Source organism: Diabrotica virgifera, chromosome 3 (genome assembly GCF_917563875.1).
Source record: "Diabrotica virgifera virgifera chromosome 3, PGI_DIABVI_V3a".
Classification (NCBI taxonomy): Eukaryota; Metazoa; Arthropoda; class Insecta; order Coleoptera; family Chrysomelidae; genus Diabrotica; species Diabrotica virgifera.
This window is the reverse complement of record NC_065445.1, coordinates 41,305,350-41,329,915: the sequence shown is the minus strand read 5'-3', so window position 1 is coordinate 41,329,915 and position 24,566 is coordinate 41,305,350. Positions and strand designations below refer to the sequence as shown.

General features: G+C 35.4%; 1 protein-coding gene across 1 annotated transcript in view; it reads left to right on the top strand.

Moving 5' to 3' along the window:
* Window positions 1-22,155, top strand: part of LOC114327747 (uncharacterized) — a 34,445-nt gene extending 12,290 nt beyond the window's left edge. Inside the window, exons 2-3 of the mRNA XM_028276453.2 lie at window positions 18,999-19,075; window positions 21,831-22,155. Of these exons, the coding sequence (XP_028132254.2) occupies window positions 18,999-19,075; window positions 21,831-22,083 (330 nt within the window). The 3' untranslated portion in view covers window positions 22,084-22,155. The remainder of the gene's footprint in view (window positions 1-18,998; window positions 19,076-21,830) is intronic.
* Window positions 22,156-24,566: the final 2,411 nt, after the last annotated feature.

Below are 24,566 nucleotides of genomic sequence, written 5' to 3'. Positions count from 1 at the left end.
CCGTTTCAATAAAGAACGAAGTTTTGAGTATGTAGATATATCTACATTGTGTTTAAGTGCAAGGGTTGACTTCATCATTGAATAATTGGCCCATAATGTTGAAGATTTCATCTTTAAACAAAGGTCTAGGAAGTATGCCATTACAACATTTTCTGAGAAAGAACTCGTATTTTTACTCATGCGATAATCCATAAAACGTCTGTATGCATTTTCGTACTTTTCTCTTGATTTCTTTGGCAATAATTCTAATGAAGCAGTATTCACTGCCTCAACCAGCTCTGGAGGAGTCCCAGGAATGGAAATTTCATCATCACTTATCATTTTACTTTCGAGAACACCAGCAATTAAATTTATAAGCGTCAAGTTTGACAATTCAACCTCAATACGTTTCCATAGTAACCCAAGTAATTTTATTAGGAATTTCAAAGCACCATTTATTTGGGAATAAAATTATCGCGTTTTTTTTAAATCAATCAATATCTGTCGAATTTTAAACGATTTGCGGAAAAATAGTATGTTTACCTCGTAGGAAAAGCCACATTCCTGGACTCTGTGTTGCTAAGTCTCGGCTTGCGCCTCGACTTAGCAATCTTCACAGTCGTCCAGGAATGTTAAGCTTTTCCTACCCGGTAAACAATGTACTATTGTTTATAACTATTTTTTTTAAGATTATGCAAAAAAATAAAAAATTTATATTTTGTCGACAAAATGTTAAATAGGCATCTCATCTTTATAAGATTTCAAAGTTTGATTAGTGCATCATAATTATTTTGGTTATTATTGCGACCGAAAATTATTAATTAACAATTGAATTGTTGGTAAAATATTCGTTTAATTTTCACCAGCTTCTGGAACATAATCTAAACTAAGAAGGCTTTTAAGTCACCAAATTATTTAATTATTGGTAAATAATCACTTATCTAAAACTTTATTTGAAAATTAAAGATTTTGTTGGGAAAACCCGCATTTTCCGAGGAAAATTTTCGTCGGAGCAGATCGAGAAAAACACGTCTCTATGCAGAATTTAATCACGGTGAATTTTTATTTGAGTGTTTTTTTTTGTAAAGTTAAAATCTTCGGAGTTCTAGAGCAATAATTAAAAAAACACGATTTTCGGGCGCCATTTTGTTTATAAAAAAAGTAGCCCACTGTCTGAGGACTTTGCATACCTATATTATTAATATATAGGATCTTATAATTCGATTCCAGCAATAAAATTGCTGGTAAATAACTTTTCCCAAAAATGGCCTATTCCCCGATAATCAGCCCAGACTATAATAATAATATCGTATGGCATTTTGCCGGGGAGATCCTTTCGGACAATTCCGGCGCCATTTACACCTTTAACCCTGTTTCAAGTAACTAGTGGCGATGTACACTAGCCCAGGGGGCCGACGGCTTTACGTGCTCTCCGAGGCACGGTGAGACGGCTCGTGTCATTATTGGAAATGAAAATGGTTTGTCTTTGGCAGGGCTCGAACCCACGTGTACTGGCGTATGAGACCAGCGAATATGCCGTTACTCCACGGCCGCTCATTTTACTTCGGTTTTTAGCCTCAATTGACATTGCCTGACCATCTTTTCCTCGGTCGGCCGAATGATCTTATTCCATTTGGCGATTTGTCTCTTGCTATTCGTACTATTCTAGTTTCTGTCATTCTTTCTATGTATTGATTCCATTCTATTTTTCTTCTTTAGCTCCACATGTTTATTTCTTCTATACCACATCTCGCTCGTATTTCCTCACTTCTTACTCTGTCTCTTAGAATTTGGTTTGATATTTTTCGTAAGACTTTTATTTCTGCTGTTTTCAGCAGTTTTTGTGTTTTCGCCATATCTGCTCTTGTTTCCGCTGTATACGTCATTATCGGTCTTATTGTTGATTTATATATCCTGATTTTCGTTTCCATTGTGAGGTATTTGTTTCTTCAGATTGTGTTGTTGAGACATCCTGCTGCTCTGTTCGCCATGTTCACTTGTTTTTGTACTTCTTCTTCCACTTTTCCGTAGCTTGACAGTTTTATTCGCAAGTGTTCTGTTTTCATCACTTGTTCTATTATTTTGTTATTTACGACCAATTTATATCATCTCGGTTCCGCTGATACCACTATAGATTTAGTTCTCTCTGTTGAGATCACCTTGTGTATACAGGGTGAGGCAGATAACGGGCCTATTAGAAGTATCTCGAGAACTAAAGCTAAGAGAATAATGAAAATTGTAATGCAAGGGTTTTGAGGTATAAACTATTTAATGAAAATATTTTGGTCTCTTTGCTACTTCCGGTTATACCGGAAGTTGATTGTAACTTCGTTTTTTTAAACGGGACTCCCTATATATTTTTACATTTTTGGATTCTCTTCGATTTCTTCTTTCTTAACATATCAGGTTTTGTAATATTATACAGGGTAGGTTAAAAGATAATAACGTTTTCTTATTAATTTCGTAGCAAGATTTACACCCTGTAGGATTGTAGTAGTTTGACATAATAAACTCTATTTATGTTCAAATGATTTTTAATATAGTCTACTATTGTTAAGAGTTATTGGTATAGTTAAATTTTTCATCTTAGTATACAGGGTTGGTCGAAACTCGGAATGAGTATTTTCTGAGTTTTCTTACATGGAATACGTATTTTAGTATTGTAATGAAATGTTATTTTATGGTACTTTTTAATTTCTTAAGCATTCCCTATACCTAACTGCTTTAATTTGTGAGTTATTGGTGAATAAAGCCAAACATTAATTGCAACACAAAATAGGTGAAATTGTATTAGGTTGGCCGTGAAAATATTCAGTCACAAGTATTTTTTGGAAATAAATAGATATTAAACTAGGCTGATACTTAAAATTGCCAATAATGGTTGAGGTATCAAAATACCATCGAAGTTAAAATTGTTGGTGCGATTAACAATTAAGCACAAATTAAAGCAGTTAGGTATAGGGAATGCTTAAGAAGTAAAAAAGTACCATGAAAAAATATCATTTAATTACAATACTAAAATATGGGGTGTTCCATTTAAGAAAACTCAGAAAATACTGATTCCGAGTTTAGACCCACCCTGTATACTAAGATTAAAAATTTAGCTACACTAATAATTTTTAACAATAGTAGACAACATTAAAAATCATTTGAACATAAATAGAGTTTATTATGTCAAACTACTACAGTCCTACAGGGTGTGAAGATTGCTACGAAATTAATAAGAAAACGTAATTATCTTTTAACCTACCCTGAATAATGTTACAAAACCTTATATTTTAAGAAAGAAGAAGTCGACGAGAATCCCAAAATGTAAAAATATACAGGGTGTCCCATTTAAAAAAGCGAAGTTATAAGCAACTTCCGGTATAACCGGAAGTACCAAATCGATGAAAATATTTTCATTAAATAGATCAATCTTCAAAGCCCCCTTATTCCAATTTTCATAATTCAGTTGCCATTAGTTCTCGAGATATTTCTAATAGGCCCTTTATCTGCCTCACCCTATATATGAGAGCCGTGTCTTCGAATTCTTTAATTAATCTTTGTAGGTCATCTTCATTTTCCGCTGTTATTATGGCGTCGTCGGCGGAGCAGATTATCTTTATTTCCTTTTCTCCCATTCTATATCCTTCTATATATTCTTTTCTTTTTTAACTTTCTTTATGATTTCATCCAGTATCAGATTAAATAAATATTAATGGGCTCAGCGAATTTCCAGCGAAGCACTTCTTACCTATAATTATATAGTCGGCCATCCCTGATAATTCGTTTGCTTTTTAAGGGTGTTGGGTGTGTATCTCAGTCATCCAATGGGGATTTTTTTACTCCATTATCTACTGTTCCTCATATAAACAGAAAACTGCTTCATCAGAAAAAAATAATTTAACGAATGAAACACGGACTGTATTGCATAAATCTTACATTACTTCGCAAAACTGTATTAAAATTTGGCAACCTGAAACATCGTTATTAATTTCCTGAGCATTATAAATTTTATACGGATAATATTTCTCTTTTTTAGTACATATTCAGTACACAGGTTATTATAAAAGATAAAATCGAGAGTCGCAGAGGACTTGGAATGAAGCAGATGTCAAAGCTCAAGAACATTGGCGATTGGACAGGAATACGCAGTGCCGAACAACTATTCCGATTAGCTGAAGACATTAAACAACTCACCAATGTAATTGTCAACATTGGAGAGCATAATATGGCACCGAAAGAAGAAGAAGAGGAAGAAGAAGAAGAAGAAGAAAGAGAAGAACATATAAAAATAAAACATACCTATTAGAAATAACGTTTGTGTCAGCTGCAAGTTACCTTGAATTAATTTACCTTGAATTAATTTGAGGATTCGCTGCCACACTTCATAATACTTCAAGATTAACCTTATCATTCATCGGCGGCGGCGGACAACCTGCATTTGCAATATGTTTCACTTATCCAGATTTTTCTTTTACCAATACCGGATTGTGTGATACGGGTATTGGGATGTTTTGTACTGATTTTATCTGCCTGTCCAACAATTTATCAGCTTATTTCAATTCTTTAGGTTTCCGTTAATGCTGCCATTAGTTATTTAACTGTTTCATGCAATAAACTACTATTTATTTAGTGTATGGACGTTTTTCTATTCTCATACTATAATGTTAATTATAATTTCACTACCTGTATCTTAATGAACTTCATTATGATACAGAGTTTCATTACGATATAGATTTTTAACCAATAGAATTGCGATATGGCATTCGGTACCAAAGGCGAGTCAAATACATACTCTTTGACAGTTTCCAATATGTAAACAAACTGTCAAACTACTTAATTTGTTTGCGTTACAAAGTTAATAAATTTGAATATATTTTTTGTTGTGAATGAAGCTCGTACTCTATACGAAACTAGCTGCTAGGCGGCTCGTTTCATATCCCTCATACTCGCTTCATAATGACCATCGTTAAATGCTCGTTGCATAATATACAATTACAGTACGATAAATACATAAATATAACATATTATTCAAACGCTAAAATAAAATGAATAAAACTAAATATTAATGTCCAATTTACACAGCCATTCAATTGCTTCTGGGGAACATTCCACAAACTGGAGGTTTCCACGTTAGGCACGATTTAGAAAGTCTTAAATATAATGGGTCAAAACGGCAAACAGGTGTATGTTTTCAAAAAACTTTTGATAGTGTGTAAAAAATATATTTTATATCAGCTAAGTACTTTCAACACATAACGTGCCATCATCAGAGCTTCGTCCTCTTAAAATACCTTCATAGAAGAGCAATTGCTTAACAACACAACAAAAAACATGAATACTGGGCAAAAGCCACAGATATAGGGTAATAACCCTTTACAGTGAATAGAATCACATCTAAATTCTTTTATTAAATTATAAAGACAACATGGCTGAGTCAGACCATTTTGAGCCCACATTTTGGTCTGACTCAGCCATGTTGTCTTTATAATTTAATAAAAGAATTTAGATGTGATTCTATTCACTGTAAAGGGTTATTACCCTATATCTGTGGCTTTTGCCCAGTATTCATGTTTTTTGTTGTGTTGTTAAGCAATTGCTCTTCTATGAAGGTATTTTAAGAGGACGAAGCTCTGATGATGGCACGTTATGTGTTGAAAGTACTTAGCTGATATAAAATATATTTTTTACACACTATCAAAAGTTTTTTGAAAACATACACCTGTTTGCCGTTTTGACCTATTCAGAAGTGTGTACAAGTCTTGCAGTCTTTTCCAATTTCCAATTTAAATATAATGGCTTATGGTCTGTCTAGATTCTAGATGATCCGCAATCGCACTATAGACTTTCCGCACGACCCTGTTTGAACAGCGAATGAGTACATCTACCATGTCCGGTACGTATGCGATTAAGCCTCGCCCAGGTGTACCGGAAAAAATTTGATCCGATGAAACCCTGAGTTGGGGTGGATATCTGAATATAGTATGATTCTGTTGTTGGCATCCATTTTGTTGACCATTGCCTATATTATAGGAATAACCAATTTTTCGTGCAGATCTGATTGGAAGATTTCTAGATCTCAGTCGCTGGTGCTCTTTTGAGATATCTGGTATATCTTGATGGACTGGTAATTGGTACTTGGCTGCAGTTTGCTGGTACTCTCTTACTAATACTGCTGTACGGCGTAGATCTGCTGAAGCAATATTGCTCAACGTAGACAGCCGTCTCACTGGGTTTGATTTTATTGTTCCAGTGATTATTATCATGGTTTGATTAAGTTAAACATCAATTTTGTTTGTATGTGCACTATTTGGCGATACTGGTGTACAATATTCTGCCACTGAAAAAACCAAAGCTAGAGCAGAGGTCCAAAGTGTATCTGCAGAAGCACCCCAAGTTTTTCCAGCAAGTTTTGTTATTACATATATTGTTTCTTGTTCTCAGTTTACCGGCTGCGTGTGTAAGATGACTTTTGAAGTGTGGCGCCTAGATATTTGGGGTTGTTGTTATGTTTGATAGCTGTATCATTTAAAGTTACATTTAGAGTATCGCCGGCATGTTGATTCGATAGGTCAAAGAGACAGGTTTCAGTTTTACTTATGTTAAAAAGTAAGCGCCAGTTCTTAAAGTAGTTACTTAGTGTAGTTAGGTTCTCGTTTAGAGCTCGTTCTCCTACTTTTGTACTATTATCTTGAAAGCCAATGGCCAGGTCGTCAGCATAAGCAAATTTTTTCGATTTTGTTTCAGGTATATCTGCCGTATAAAGGTTAAATAATAAAGGAGCTAAAGTAGAAGCTACAGTTAGAATGCAGTGTTGGTCTTACTACGCTACGATATCTCTCTCTCTCTCTCTCTCTCTCTCTCTCTCTCGCTCTCCTGTCGTTACCCCATTACTGAGGATCGTGATTTCTTCCAATATTCCTAACAATGTTTCTCCATTGGCCTCTATCTTCAGCTGCTCTAAGAGCTTCGCAGAATGAGTTTCCAGCTGAATGCTTTATTTGGTCAGACCATCTAGTTGGTAATCGTCCTCTTGATCTTCTCCCCGGAACGTTTCCAGAAACAATTAATCTCTCCAAACTATCGTCATCTCTGCGAACCACGTGACCAAAGAATTGCAGAATTCGTTGCAGACATATTTTGAACAGCCTTTTTTTAATATTGAGTTGGTTTAGAATGGAAACGTTTGTCCTATGAGCTGTACAAGGTATGCGCAGCATTCTTCTCCAGCACCACATCTCAAAGGCATCAATTTTGTGGCGCTCGCATGCGCGAAGAGTCCAAGTCTCTGCTCCGTATAGAAATATTGAGAATACAAGGGCATTCACCAGTCTCATCTTGATATTTTGAGAGATAGATCTGTCTTTCCAAACTTTAGTTAGGCGACTCATCGCATTTTTTGCCATACCAATACGTCTCCGAACTTCTGCTTCACAGTTACCATCGTTAGTTATACTAGACCCGAGATAGATAAAGGTGTTTACTATCTGGTATTCCTGTAATATGTTAGTCAGTTGAAAAGTGTCAAATCTGTCGACCACCATTATTTTTGTCTTAGTTTTATTGATTTTCAGACCAACTTTATTGCTTTCGTACTCAACTTTTCGCAGAGGATCAAACATTTCTTGCTCATTTGCTGCTATAAGTGTAGTGTCATCAGCAAATCTTAAATTGGAGATTTTCCTACCAGCTACTGTTACTCCACCGGCCCATCCTTCTAAAACCATCCTCATGACATGTTCACCATAAATGTTAAATAAATCAGCTGACAACACGCATCCTTGCCTAACACCTTTCTCGATCTTGAATTGGTTTGAGAACTTCTGATCTAGTCGTACTGTCGCTATATTAGACTGGTACAGATTTTTAATAAGTGTCACCAGGTGCATTGGTGCGCCCATTTCTATTAAAATTGACCACAGATCTGTCCAGCCTACACAATCAAATGCCTTTTAGTAGTCAACGAAGCATATAATCATAGGTACTTGAAATTCTCTAGACTTTTCAATGAGTTGTCTCAGGTTCAGGATTTATTCCCGTGTACCTTTACCCTTTACAAACCCCACTTGTTCCTGAGGTATTTGGTTATATAGATAGGTTTTTAATCTGTTTTTGATGATATGCAACAAGATTTTACTAGCATGTGTTATTAGTGACAGTGTGCGGTAGTTTTCACATCTGGTAGTAGTTCCTTATTTGTGTAGTGGGATATAAATTGAGGTACACCAATCAGATGGCCATTTTCCTAAATTCCAAACAGCGACACAGATATAATGGATGATATGTAATCCTTTGTCACCTAGTAACTGTAGTATTTCACATGGTATTGAATCAATGCTTGGGGATTTATTTCTCTTTAGTGATTTAATTGCATCTTTGACTTCAGCGAGTAAGACAGTAGGTTCTCTAGGGTGGTCAGAAGGCCACTGATTTTCTGATGGTACCTCGTTATTTTTATATAGCTCGCCACAGTAGTTTCGCCATGTTTCCAATATTTCATCAGTATCGATCTTTAAATTACCTTCCTTATCTATTACAGACCACGTTTGAGGTTTAAATTTTCTGGTAAGGAGTTTGATCTTCTGGAATAAGTCCCTCGGTTCATTTCGACAGCCATGTTGCTTTTTTCTCTGCATATTTGAAGATGTAATCAGCTTTATCTTTACGGCACGGTTTTCTGATTTCTCTCGATAACGCTCTGTATTCATCGTTTGTTCCGTATCTAGTTTTATGTTCTTTTCTGCGTTGAATCACAGTCCACATATTATCGGATATCCATGGCTTACGGCCAGTGGAAACCGCTGCCTCACAGTCTTTTGCAGCCTCGAATACCTTATCTATGAGATAGATCCGAGTGCTCTCAGAGTCACTACCTACTTGGTCTAAAGAAAGAGCATCTTCTAGATTTTGTTGGAAGTCATTGATTTTTGATGGACTTAGAGACATGACTTTTCTCTGGGGTCTTCTTTTGGGGACTTTAAAACGAAGTCGCACGTTCAATACCAGGAGTTGATGATCGCTTCCACAGTCTGCGCCAGGATATGTTTTACAGTTGATGGACGACGACTTCCATCTTGATCTTATTAGGATGTAGTCTATTTGATTCCTTGTTCGTCTATCTGGGCTGCGCCATGTGTATAATCTCCGTGGATGATATTGATATAACGTGTTTGTAATTGTAAGGTGTTGTTCTACACAGAACTCCACTAGACGGTCGCTATTCTCATTTCTCTGTCCCAGTCCATTTTGGCCCAGCACTCCTTCAATATTTTCATTAGATGACCCCACTTTGGCGTTAAAATCTCCTAAAATTATGACGAGTTCACGATTCGGAATAGCGCGAACAGTTTCTTCTAGACGACCATAGAACCTGTTGATGTCTTCTTCTTGTGCAGCTGTTGTAGGAGCGTGTACCTGGACAAGGTGTAGGGTATTGGTGGATATTCTCATTTTAAGGGATATTATCCTGTCATCAATAGTATTATATCCAATTACGCAGTCGTTAAGTTTAGAGGGTTCAATTATTGCGACTCCATTTGTACTTTTGTTATCTGGGCCTGAAAAATACACGACGTTGCCAGCAGTTGTTTTAAAATGCCCTTTTCCTCTCCAGTGAGTTTCTGAGAGTCCCAGTACTGAAAGATTGTGGTCTGCCATTTCTTTTTCAACTATGTGTAACTTTCCAGGGTTTTAGATCAGTCCTTGGACCAATTCGCTGACATTTTCTTAAATTAAATGAAAATTTCGATTCAGTCGCACAATTTCTGCCAGGTGCCTGGTCCCTCACACCTTGGCAGCCGGTAGCAAATTTCACACCATCCGACCCGGAACCGAGATGGCGCCGAGCGTGAGTCGGGTCGCTACACATTCCATCTTCACTTACTGAAATTTTCATCGTTATGGGAAGAAATTCTCTTGGGAAAATAGTGCAGTGGTTTCCCTTTGCCTTCTGCACCGCTGTATATGTGCCGTTTCTGTGGCTATCATTCTCGCCGCATGGTCAGTTTTGTAACAGCCAGCTGCCACTGTCCAACCTATCACCATGTCTGGCTACCCTCACTTAGTTTAGCCTGCAGACCAATGCAGTTGCCCGGGATGTGGCACGTGGAGCCATAAGTGAGAGTTGAGTGCCTTTTGAGGACCAGTTATCAAAAAACAATCTCCCGTCTATGACGTTTGATGTGGTCGTTCCAATAAAAGGTGCTACCTCTATAACACACTCGTACACACCCACACGCTACGATATGCAGACTAAGAAATCACCGGTCCTGATGCTCTTGTCGAGGCAAACCAGCAACGTGTTCGGCCGTTCTCCCGCAAGAAATACATCGATCTATGCTACCTGCACTGCATTCTAACTGTGGCTTTTAGTATAGCAACGAGCCTTGAGGTAAGCCGTTGTTAAGTTTTTTCTAACATTACTCCGTGCATCATTAATATATACCTGAAACAGTCTGTTAGTAGATTGTTTATCAATAAACTAATACTTACAAGAAACTCCAGAAATGATCCACAATATTCAAAATTATCTTCACCTTTTCAATTGCTGCCAAAATGCAGGTGGGTGGCAATAAGAACATTCAACATAGGCAAAAATAAAATTTTATTTATCAAATCAATAATTTTTGTGTTTTTTTTTCTCGAAAAAATAAATTTATTCCATAATTTTGCCCCTTACAGTATATTATATACTTTATTAATAATACTTATTACAACATGTTTCATTGGATATCTTTATGTGGACTTTGTTAATACAGCATTATTACATGCCAGTTTAAATTCCATTTCGCTTTTTTTAAACTTCTCCCCATGAAGGTTTTTCCAAGAAAGTTTAATTAAGGTAGGTAGGTATATTTCCTTTGAGTTTAGTCGATTTCATAAATATTTAATGTCGGACTTACAGCGCCCTTTCATTAAACCTCTTTTCTTTGCTTTCATGAATAATGAGTTTCGTTAATTGCATTCTTTTATTTAGAGGGCTATAACATACGGTCGTTGTTCACAGGGAAAAGGAAAACACATACATCAATAAAGGGAACGCTGCCTTACCTAAGGTAGCGTTGTTATTAAAATATACTGCAATTAAATTTCTAGCATTTTTGTAAATCACTTTATTTCTTCTAGCTTGAAGATCACACTCGCTTTCAGTGAAGTTTTTTTTTTCAGCTAAGTTTAGATTTCGTTTCAGTTGTTCTATGTATATCAGGTATTAATGAGTTTACACCTTTTTGTCCTATTTTGACTTATATTAAATGCTGTTATCTCCTTATTTAGATTTTTATTGTGACTTCTAGGCTGAGAATAATAATTGTCCCTTTACGTTTTCGATTTTTCTCGGATAACATACGTAAGAAAACATACTTATAGCATCCAAAAAAGAAGAAATAAATGTTATTTTAACTGACTTTATGCTAATGACCTCGTCCATGGATACCTCGGGTTGAGGTAGGGGTGGTTTTAGTTGATTGGTAGACGACCTGACAGGGATGTCCGAATGAAGCTCTCTGTGACTTAATTTGACACTAGGTCAGGGGTCGGCAAACTTTTGAGTCGGAAGAGTAAAAAATTACAATTTACCAAATATCAAAGTTTTTAAAGAGCCACAAATTTTTTGTCAACAATAAATAGTACTCGCATAAATAAAGTCCTTTGATAAAAAAATTAATCTATTTATTTATATGTATATAGAGTTTTTCACATACAGGGTTTTAAATTATGATGGCATATATTTCTTACTAGTGACGTCATCCATCTGAGGGTGATGACGTAATCGATGATTTTTTTAAATGGAAATAGGGGTCGTGTGCTAGCTCATTTGGAAGCCTATTCAATTCTGTTTTCATTAGTATAAACATTTATATAATTATTTATACAAGGTGCCCAAAATTTTTTTTTTAAATTAAATTATTTGACAAAAAAAAAAGAATTTATGTAATTTATTTAATACAAAATACATTTTACTGCTGTCACAAATCAGAGAAAAATATTTATATTGCAAATAAACAATGCTTTTCGCTTAAATTAAATGTTCAAACTTCCAAGAGGCAGGGGGCTGCGGAAGATGGCTTAAACATTTAATTCAAGCGAAAAGCAATGTTTATGTGTGAAATAAACATTTTTTTTCTGATTTCCGACAGCAGTGAAATGCATTTTAAATTAAATAAATTACATACATTCTTCTTTTTTGCCAAATAATTAAGTTTAAAATTTTTTTTGGATATCCTGTATAAAGGTCGTTATCAAATTTACATCATCACCCTTAGATGGATGATGTCACTAGTATGAAATATATGCAAAAAATTGCAATATAAAAATAAAAATTGACCTGTTTCGGCATTTCCTTAAAATCTAATAACTACCGTCAAATATCAAGGTGGACTCTTTTCTTTGGCCTACCCTGTATATAGATATTATCATACTTTTCATTTATTCAAGTAAAAAATTAAAACAACTAAATATTCACTTGTACTTGATGTACAATGACAAAGAATTGAGCAAATAATCTCAACGGGATCGTTGGCTTTGCATGGTTTTAGAAAGTTTGGATAATCTGGCTCACTGTTTGAAGGCTCAAACACGATTCTAAATTTTCATTTGTTAGTTGTCTTCTCAGTTTACGTTTAATTATTATCATGCAAGAGAACGCTTGCTCGCAAGAGTATGTCGATCCGAAGATAGTAAGCACTCCAAATGCCAACTCCTTCACCTCACTGTAGCAATCTGGAAGACTATTCTATGCGTCGAATATAAATCCCTCAATTCGCGGCATTTCTTTCAAGGCTGTCCACTTTTGTTAAGTTACGTACATACATTTCTGGACCTCTAACTCTTCCAACTTGTTTTTTAATTCTGTAAATTTTCCACTCCACAAAGCTTTACGTTTTAAATCGATCAATTGCATTTCTAAAGATCCATTATCAATACCAAATGGCTCAACGTGAATTTCGTTACTATTTGTGTTGAGAGGATGTACTCTGAATGCTAGAGTGGTTTTGAATTGTTCAAATCTTCCAGCAAATTCATCTTTAATTTTTTTTGTAACTGTTCTGAAGTAATTCCTGCCAACAGTTTCACTGATTTTATCGCGATATTACGTTAGAAATTGAAAATGAAGTAATTTACCACCCTGTATATCTTCTGCAAAAAGAATTAATTTTCCTTCAAAACATAGGCTGGGTTTCCCTTTCCTGGCAGTTCTAGATTCAGCTCATTTAATTTCGCAGCGATATCCACCATAAAGTAAAATTTTTTCAACCATTTGTCGTTCCCTAATTCAGAGTGATTAATGCCTTTTTCATTTAGGAATGTATTTAGTTCATTCAAGCACAAAGCAAAACGTTTCAACATCTTACCTTTGGAAAGCAATCGCCCTTTATTGTGAAGAAGGAGGTCGGAATAATGAGCCTACATATATTTCGTTTTAGGAATTCTTTAAACTGACGATGATAGAGTGCTTTTGACAAGATGCTATTAAAAATCTTGATCACCAAATTCACGACCTCAATTATTTCGGCTGGAAATGTTTGGGCACAAAGCGTTTCTTGGTGTATTATGCAGTGAAATGTAAGAATTTCGTGATTTATTTTGCTTTTAAGAATCGTTGTTGCCCGTTTATTTTTTCCTGTCATACTTCTGGCTCCATCAGTTGCTATTGAAACGATTTTATTGAAATCGATCTCATTCTCTTTAAGGCATTTTTGCATCGCTATATCTTCCCCTCTAGTTTGTCCCGAGAGCGGTAGCAATCCCAGAAGTTCTTCTTTGGGACCTTGGGAGGACATATACCTGACAAAAAGGGCAACTTGTGCCGTGTCTTTTACGTCGGAAGACTCATCTATAGCAAGTGATAAGGCGGAAGAAAGTTGGATTTCTTCCACCTGCAAATATGTCATATGTTACATTTGAAGACATCTATCTTATACTGTTTTAGCCGATAGTGACAAATGTTTGATTTTTGTCAAGATTTTTAAATGTTTTTTTTTGTTTACATCCAAAGAGCCGCATGCGGCTCACGAGCCTCAGGTTGCAGAACCCTGCACTAGGTGATAGGTGAATATGGACTGGGAACCTGTTATAAACTATCAGTTCGAAGAATATACACCTGGAAGCTCCTAGAGATGAAAATGAGAACAGAGTAAGGAATCATATTAATTACATTATTATAAACAAAAGATTCCTTAATGCCATAACATCGACTAAAGGCTAAAGCTTACCCAGGTAAGCACAGATAAAGCCAGTGACCAAAATTTTATTTTAGCAGACTTGAAACTCAAACTAAAGAAAATAAAAACAGCCACCAAAACACATAGAATTATTCTGAGGAGACTGAAAGAAGCTAATCTGTGCCGACAGATCAAAGAACACAGATACAAAGAAGTTCATAAAGTCGAAAGGCAAGGACTTGCAAGAGAAAAATGGAGGGAGTTAGAGAAGATCCTGAGGAATACCATAAAAAATAAACTGGATGGCTATACAGCCCCTAAAATATTGATATTATAAGAAATAGAGGCATTTATATTTGAAAGGAGGAAATACAAGAATAAAAACGAACAACGGTGCAAAAACATAAACAAAATAATCAGACAAAATGTCCAAGACAGATGTAATTATTATCTCTAGTAGGGACACATGTTGTTACCTTACTTACTTACTCCGTGGCGTTACAATCCTTCGTGGGTTTTAGCCGACTCGACAACATGCCTCCACTGTTTTCTGTCTTGAGTAACCTCCATCCAATTCTCCACGTCCATCGCGCTTAGGTCTCCTGCTATATTATCTCGCCACCGGAGTCGAGGGTGTCCGCGTGGTCTCCTTCCAGTTGGGACTTCCTCCCAAACCCGTCTTACTGTTCTTTGGTCAGAATGTCTTCTGAGGTGTCCCGCCCATTGGAGTCTTCTGGACTTTATTTCTTTTATGATGTTGGCGTCTGGGTAAAGTTCTTCGAGCTCTTTGTTAGTTCTTATCCTATATTGTCCTGATGCTTCATCTAGCACAGGGCCAAAGATCTTCCTTAGGATTCTTCTTTCCCAAACCAGTTGTCTCTCTTCGTTTGCCTTTGTTATCGTCCACGTTTCGCTTCCATATATCACAACGGATCGTATGATTGTTTTATAGACTTGTATCTTCGTACGTCTTGTTCATTGTTTTGATTTTATAAGGTTTTGGAGGGCAAAAAGACATCTGTTGCCGGCCTGTATCCTGTTGTTTATTTCTTGTGATCCGTTATTGTATTCAGTTATTGTTGTTCCAAGATACTTGAATTCTCTAACGCGCTCAAAGTTAAAGTCATCGATGGTGATGTTCTGACCAATAATGTCTCTGCTTTGGTTATTGCTGCTGATATACATATATTTCGTCTTGTTTTCGTTGATTTGGAGCCCCATCTTCTCTGCTTCCTTCTCGAACCTCACGAAAGTCTCTTTCATCCTTAATCGTGTGTTACCTATTAGATCGATATCGTCTGCAAATGCCAGTAGTAAGTTTGGTCCTTCTCGATGAAATACTGTATTGGGTTTTTCGATTCTTGCACTTCTGATTATGTGCTCCAGAGCTAAATTGAAGAGTTGTGGTGAAAGTACATCTCCCTGTTTTAGTCCATTGTTTATTTCAAATGTCTCCGAGTATTGTTGTCAAACTCTCACCTTACATCGTAACTGTTCCATACACATCCGTATCAACCTGACTAGTTTTTTTGGAAAGCCAAGTTCCTGCATCGCTGTCCACAGTCTATCCCTGCATACTATATCAAATGCTTGTTTAAAATCTATGAACAACTGATGAAGCTCACGATCAAATTCCCAGCATTTTTCCATTATCTGTTTTATTGTGAATATCTGGCCAATAGTAGAGCGGCCCGGTCTAAATCCGCATTTTTAATCTCCAACGATTTCTTCTGTGTATTTTTTGGTTCTTTCTAGCAGGATGTTTGCAAGGATTTTATAGGTGGTGTTTAGGAGTGTTATTCCCCGGTAGTTAATACAATACCGGTACAATAACTCCTTCTTTCTATTCATCTGGCATTGTTTCTTCTCGCCAAATGTCTTGAATTAGCTTGTATATAGAATTGTACTACGCTTCTCCTCCATGTTTTAAGCTTTCTGCGGGTATACCATCGCTACCTGGTGTCTTATTATTTTTAAGTTTTTTAGTTGCTTGTATTAATTCTTCGTATGTCGGGTATTGGTCTTATATTTCAGCTGTATGTACTTCTGTGTTTGATGTATTTCTGCTAGCTTGGTCGTTTAATAGTTGATACAAGTATTCCTTCCAGGTTTTTAGGATTTCCTTGTCGTCAGTGATAAGCTGCCCGCTGTCGTTTTGAAGGAAGTTTCCTGTTCTTGCTTGGTACCCGGTGTTGTTACCGGATAGTTTCATTTATTTTCATTGACGGCTTGTGCGGCATGTAACAATTGATCTGCTGATAAGCCAGTCCGTTGACGAAGGTTTCGGAGCCATGAATATTTCTTTCGACCAATTCCTCTTTTTCCGTCGATCTTTCCATTGAGTATTAACTGCAGCATCCTGTATCTGCTACCTCTCATTATATGCCCCAGATATTCAAGTTTTCTCTTTTTTATCATCTTCATTAAGTCACCTTCGCCTTGACCTACTCTGTTTAAGACTTCTCTGTTTGAAATGCGTTGAACCCAAGATATTCTGAGCATTCTACGATACGACCACATCTCAAAGGCTTCTAATTTGTTCATCATGTTAACCTTCATGATCCAGGTTTCACATCCATATAGTAAAACAGGATACACATAACATTTTAGGAACTTGATTCTTAGTTGTAAGTTCAGCTGAGAGTTGCTCAGAATAGATCTAAGTTTCATAAATGCTCCTCTTGCAATTTCTATACGAGTTTTAATTTCTTCATCCGGATTTAGTGTCTCGTTTATCCAACATCCTAGGTATTTAAAATGGTTAACTTTTGTTATTGACTCGTCACTGACAATTAGTTGCATAGGGCCGACGTCTTGTTTACTAACCACAAGTAATTTTGTCTTTGTTGCATTTATGTTAAGTCCGTTATTGGAGCATTCTCTAGTGACTCGATCAATAAGGAATTGAAGATCTTCGATATTTTCAGCCATGATCGCGGTGTCGTCTGCATATCTGATGTTGTTAATAGTTTCTCCCCCGATTCGAACTCCACATTGTCCTTCCAAGGCTTCATTAAAAATTATTTCTGAGTATACGTTAAACAAAGTTGGGGATAACACACAACCCTGTCTGACACCTCTCTGAATGCAAATTTTGTCTGTTTCTTTGCCGTCTACCAGAATAGAAGCTTCTTGATTCCAATATAGATGTTGTAAAAGTCTCAGATCTTTATCATCTACTCCAATCATTTCTAGATATTCAAACAACCTATCATGTTGAACTCTATCAAACGCCTTCTCAAAATCTATAAAGCAGAAGTAAATTGGTTTCTGTACTTCCCATGATCTTTGAAGTAATGTTAACATTGAGAACAAAGCTTCCCTTGTTCCCAATCCTTCTCTGAAACCGAATTGTTTGTTTCCCATTGTCTCTTCACATTTCTGCTTGATTATATTAAGAATTATCTTAAGAATTAGCTTGAGAGAGTGGCTCATGAGACTAATTAGTCTAAAGTCTTTACATGATGATGTATTAGGTTTTTTTGGGAGTGGAATAAATGTAGACTCATTGACCTCATATCGTTTATTTTAATACTTTTAAGTATGTGGTCTACAATTTCAACCCAACCACTGTTTGGTTTTATGATTATTAGCGCTGTACTTCAAAGTTCACTGAAGATGGACAAGACCGAAAACAGCTATTTTAATTTATTTGGATTTCTGATTTATTTTTTAATTAAATACTTATACCAATTAAAGTTTGTTTAGCAGTAAATGTTTGACTTCAATGGTCAATACTTGTTCTGGTACTTCAGTAGCATAAATGGCCCGGTTTCACGTAAAATTTAAATATGTTTGAAGGTTTGTTTTTCCATAATCTTAGCAATTAAAATATATTTAATTTATTTTAAAACTCATTTCAACACATTAATTTCGGGTATATAAGGCAAAGCAATATATTTTACATCCGTTTTTTGTTTTTGTCGTTGTTATTGTAACTTTTGTGGATCCTTTGCTTTATTATAGGAGTACCGTCTAGTTAGTGTTAATTGTCAAAAGATCAACTCTGTCTACCTTGATTGCCTATCGCTCCGGACCGGTCTTAACAATGGACCAAGTCAGATAAATTTGATAATATTTACGACCGCACTAATTAAAGTTAACCATTTACTGCTAAACAAACTTTACAACAGAAGTTTTTTACTCCAATGTTAAAGTTTTTTAAATAAATGGTACGCAACCAACTCCCGTGAACTATCCCGATGTAGTTTAAAATATTTTTTCTACAAACGTCTTAAAAATGCAATTTTTAGTACTCCATGGGAGCCTTAAAAATGTCACTTTAAAGCACTGTATGCTTTAAAAAATTTAAGGCACTGCAGTTAAAAGTGAAATGTCAAATTTTGAAAGCAAACGTCAAAATATTTATATTTCATTTATTAACATTAATATTAATAGTACAATTTGCGCAATTTGAAAAATGAATTTCTTGCACTGCAGTTTTACCATTTTCCATGGTTAAAGCAAATAAAAACTTCCGTAAACAATTAAGTCAACAATGGTTGCTAAGGTCCGTAATATACGATGCAATTTAAAACTATCTCCTTTCAATGTATTAAAGGTTTTTTAAAATTTAATTTAAACTGTATTATTGCATTTTTAACACGTTTGTAGAAAAAATATTGTATGATATGCGTGTTAAAAGTATATTTTTAAGGCACTCATGTGAATTGCAGAATGGGCTTCGCTCAATTACATGCGTGCCTTAAAATTGTAATTTTAACACTTATATCATAAATAACTATTACTTTATGAGCTACATCGGGTAGCTCATAAAAGTAAAATATTTACTTTTTTTACATTATTATTAAAACAGTACTTTTTAGTTTGTGTTTCTAATTTAATTTACTTTATAAAATGATTAATTTTTAGGTAACAAGTACCCTGTGTAGAGAAATCGAAACTTTAGAAGATGAATCAATTGATGAATCAAATAATGCACGCAAAATGTGATTATTGTAGGTATTATTATAAAGTTGCGCATATCACTCTACTATTGTAGAAAAACTGTGAAAGTCAAAAGAAAAAACATAGAGCCATAGACTTTAGTGGTAACATCTCGGGTGACTTCGTAAACAGTGGAAAAATATAAACTGAATGAAAAACTGAACGAAACTGATTGAGTCGTGAAATCCATTTCTATCGTTTAGATAAAGAAGTGACCCTGCATATTAAAATCGAAAATGGAAAAGCTTATAATACAGTTGAGTTCGCGAATCTTTACCCGTGCGTCATCGCTTAAAGCATACGAAATAAGTCGATGATAAGTCGGAAATTGAAATTTACTAAACGCGACAGCAAGTGACAGTAAGTGACTTGCTGTTCCGTTTAGTAAATTTCAATTTCCGACTTATTATCGACTTATTTCGTATGCTTTAAATGATGACGCACGGGTAAAGATTCACGGACTCAACTGTATATAATATCCAAAGAGCAATAAAGCAGTTAAAGCAATAAAGAAATAAATCAAATTCGTATGAAATTACATAAACTCCCAGGTAGCGTGAAGACTGATCAGAGTCGTTCCTCATAACGCTGCCAAAAAAAGGGGGAATAAAGCTTGGATTCAAAATCCAGGAGTGAGACGTTATTTTGCATGAGTACTTAATTCTACAGAAAAGTTGCGCCTTGTACGTCTGCTATGTAGATTTCGAAAGATTATTTAATGATGTTGTGAATTACCTTTTTATATAGATTCGGGTTATAACGTCCTGCGACGTTGTCCGATGCCCAATTGCCACCCCGTCCTATCATTACAATCTTCTCTCAATCCTCGTTCGCTCATTGATCTTTTATCTCTTTCCATCCACGATTTCTTTGGTCTTCCTCGTTTCCTGTGTTGCGGTGGTATCCATTTTGCTACTTTTTTGGTAGCCTTTCTTCTGGCATTCTTTGAACATGCCCATTTCAGCTGTTTTCTCTCTTTGCAGTCAGTCACATTTCTTCCTTTATTGTGTTGTTTCAAAACCTATCACGTTTCGTTTTTCTTGCTGCTCTTCTTAATGCATCCATTTCTGTGGTTTCTATTTTCCTTATTTGATATTCTTTAAGACGCCATATTTCAGATCCGTAGGTACATCAGTGTGCTTTTTATCATTGTGTCATATATTCTCAATTTTCTTTGTTTTCGTGTTTCAGTACTCCATTTAGAGATTTAATTATCTTTTATGACCTTTTTTGTCATATTAAATTAGTTGGACTCGAGAACTATAATTCTAGTTTTATAAAATAAGTCGACTACCATCAAACCATGAAGCAAAAAAGTAGACTGTAGCTATACCAGAACGATTTGCTAGGGTAAGAGCAGTGTGTTGCTAAAATACACTGCGGGGCAAAAAATCGATCTACTAAAAATTTGGTCATTTTTGATGTTTCGAATTTCCTAAACCTGTTGTCCGATTTAAGTGATTTTTTACCACGTTATAGCCTTATTCATTGACAATATCTCTGTAATAATATTGTTGCTAGACAGTCAAACTATCATTGTATACCTGGTGTACGAATTAAGCTGTGTTTTTTTCTCAGAGTTCGCATCAGCCTGTGGACTATTCTGGCATTTATTAAATACTGAAATTAAAACCCAACTATAGCCTCAGGTTTTTTTAACATTTTGTCTTTCGATTCATTCGCTTATGTTGGATAATAAAAAAGTTAGGTACTTTAACAACTGGCCCTGTTCGTCATCAGTACATGGTGTTTCTAAAATATTTGCACAAAATTTTAGAGGGTTATTTTACATGAGAAAATAATGACAATTTGCTTTATAATCATATGTCCGCAAACGCTTTAAAACCAGTTGAGATGTGCAAATCAAATTTGGTGGATTTTAAGACGTCGTTATTTCACATTTTTTGACATACAATTAAGAATTTAATATTCACCAGTGGCGCGCAAACGGGTATTATGACCGATAGTATTACCCGTACGCACGCCAATGGTGAATATAAAATTCTTAATTGTATGTCAAAAAATATGCAATAACTACGTTTTAAAACCCTCCGAATTTAATCTGCATATCTCAACGGGTTTTAAAGCAATAAATAAATCGTCAGTTTGTAAAAAAGAAATTGAACATCCCGTATCTCGGAAACGAAGCGTTTGCGGACATAATAAAATAAAAAAAATTGTCATTATTTTCTTATGTAAAATTACCCCTTAAAGTTTGTCGCACTTATTTAGAAACACCCTGTACTGATGACGAACATGGCCAGTTGTTAAAGTACCTATCTTTTTATTATTCAACATAAGCGAATGAATCGAAATACAAAATGTTAAGAAAACCTGAGGCTATGGTTGGGTTTTAATTTCAGTATTTTATAAGTGCTAAAATAGTCCACAGGGTGATGCGAACTTTGAGAAAAAACACAGTTTGATTCGTACAACCGGTATACAATGACAGTTTAACTGTCTAGCAACAATATTATTACATCGATATTGTCAATGGATAAGGCTATAACGTGATAAAAAATCACTTAAATCGGACGACAGGTTTAGGAAATTCAAAACATCAAAAATTACCAAATTTTTAGTGGATCGATTTTTTTGCACCGCAGTGTATATGCCTAAAATTTAAATTATAGCTCCTCAAAATAATCTTCCGTTTATTTCGTCAAAGCCTTGCAGCACCAATAGCAATTACCCTTTCAAGTTTTCTTGCAACAGAAAACTTACAAATCTTTACCTAATTAATATTTTTTGTTTTAGCCATAATAACGGATTTTCTTTCCTACGACCTGCTGATGATGCTTTGCTTAATTTTATAAACAAGCTTGTAAACACCAGTTATCTGTCTTCAAAGATGATTCTAAATAAAGTACAGGCTCAAAATGAACTTAGACAGGAAATAGAAGATCAAGTTGAAGAGTTTTTGGAGAGCTTGCCAAAGATTAAAATTCCTATTTTAGATGGATTCCTAACACCTAGAGAGTCTAATGTAGATACAAAACATGAAAAATAATATTACTTAAATCTGTGTAGTTAACGGTTATTGTGCATTTTTACATTTAATAAAAAATTCGTTAGGCAATAATACTTCACAGTTCAGGCAATCGTTGATTATTAATTTATCTCATAGGAAGGTAAACAGTACATAATCATCATCATTCTATTTGCTTATCCTTATGCAGGGTCGGCTTCCCTAATTGAATTTCTCCACACAATTTTATCTTGGGTCATATCAATATTAATCCCCTTTAGCAACATGTCCTGCCTAATCGTCTCCCCCCAGGTCTTCTTTGGTCTTACTCTCCTACTCCTTCCAGGAATCTGCACTTCAGCTACTCTTCGTATTGGATGATTAACGTCTCGACGTTGAACATGACCAAACCATCTTAACCTATGTTCTCTCATTTTAGCATCAATTGATGTCACACATAGACTTCTCCTAATATACTCATTTTTTATTTTATCCTTTTTTGTCACTCCACTCATTCATCTAGGCATTCTCAATTCCGCCACATCCATTCGTTGTTCCTCCTTTTTTTTTACTGCCCAGCATTCAGTTCCGTACATCATAGCCGGTCATATGGCTGTTTTATAGAATTTTCCCTTCAGCTTCATTGGAATTTTTCTGTCACACAACACACCACTCGCTTTCTTCCACTACATCAACCCAGCCCTAATTCTACTGCATGCATCTCCATCTATTTCTCCATTACTCTGTAATACCGATCCCGGATACTTAAAACTATTGCTTTTCACAATCATTTCACCATCCAAAGATACCATTTTATTTATAGTAACTACTTCTTTAAATGAACATTCCAAATACTCTGCTTTTGTCCTACTAAGTTTTAAACCTTTTTCCTCCAGAGCTTGTCTCCACTGTTCCAGTTTTTGTTCTAAGTCTCTACGCTGTAGTTTCACTGTTATCTGGTCCAAAACTAATGAGAATAAATAAGGTCTAAGCACCGAGCCTTGGTGCAATCCTATTTTCTCATGAAATTCATCAGTCACAGTAAATAGTACCATAATATTATCTCAAATTTTTACAAAATTCTTCCTATCATACACGCTATGAAACTATTAAAAAGTAACAAAACCCCAGGTCCTGATGATATGTACTTATGCAGAAAGCAGAAACAATAAGTTACTTAATGAAGAAAATCTAGACATTATTGTGCAGCTCTTTAACTACATTTACAGTACAGGCCAGATTTCAAAGCATTGGCTTCGCTCTACACTTATCCTAAAAACCCATGTGCCAAATTCTGTAAGAATCACCAGCTAATAAGCCTACTGAGTCACTTTTTAAAACTTTTCTTGATAATACTACACACAAGATTGTTTAAAAAATGTGAAGAGTTCACTGGCTGGGCTCATTGTGGCTTCATAAATAGACTTGGAATGATAGAGACTATCTTTAGTATGCAAATAATACACAATTGTTTAAATCAAAGAAAAAGTGGTTTTCTCTATGTTATCGATTATGAGAAAGCATTCAAAAACGTAAAACACGAACTAAACATAAAATAGTTACAAGAAGTGGGATTGGATCTTGGAATCCATATACATACATAATACACATATTTACATACAATGGGTTATCGCCAATCTGTATTGGAACCAGAAAGCAACAGTAAGTCTTCAAAATTTCGGAAGATTTCTCAATTTTCACAATACCATTCTCAATACCATTCTAATACACAGAGGACAAAAAGAATGCTAGAAGCAGCAGAGATGAAAACCATTCGCAAACTCGATGTAAGACACTATGGAGAACATTAATTATCTTCTTCTTCTTCTTCTTCCTTCTTGTATGTAGGCTTTAAAGCCTGTTTCTTCTTCAATAGCCTCCTAGATTATTTAAGTTATCGCACCATCTTTTTCGTGGTCTGCCAATACTTCTTCGTCCATTTGGTGACTTATCTCGTGCTATTCGTACTATCCTATCCTCTGCCATTCTACTAATGTCTTCGTTCCACTCCTGTTTCCGTTTTGTCACCCATCTATTTATGTCTTCTACATTGCATGATCTTCTCGTGTTTTCGCTTCTCTCCCTATCCAACAGATTTTCCCTGATATTCGTCCGAGTATTTTCATCTCTGTTGTTTCTAGTAGTCGTCTCGTTTTAGATGTGTCAGGTCTTGTCTCCGCCGTGTATGTCAATATAGGTCTAATTGCTGCTTTATAGATTCTTGCTTTTGTGTCTTGCCTTAGGTGTTTGTTCTTCCAGGTTGTGTCATTAAGGGATCCGGCCGCTTTACTTGCTTTTAAGCGTTGTTGTCGTACTTCCTCTTCAACATCTCCGTAACCGGTTATATATATTCCCAGATATCTAAACCTTGCTTCCTGCTTTATTATTTTCCCATCAATTTCGATTTTACAACGTAGTGGGTATTTAGATGTTGTCATACATTAATTTTTTTCTGCCGATATTATCATATTGTATTTCTTGGCTGTTGTATTGTATTTCTTGTATTGAAGATGTGTGTTAATTTT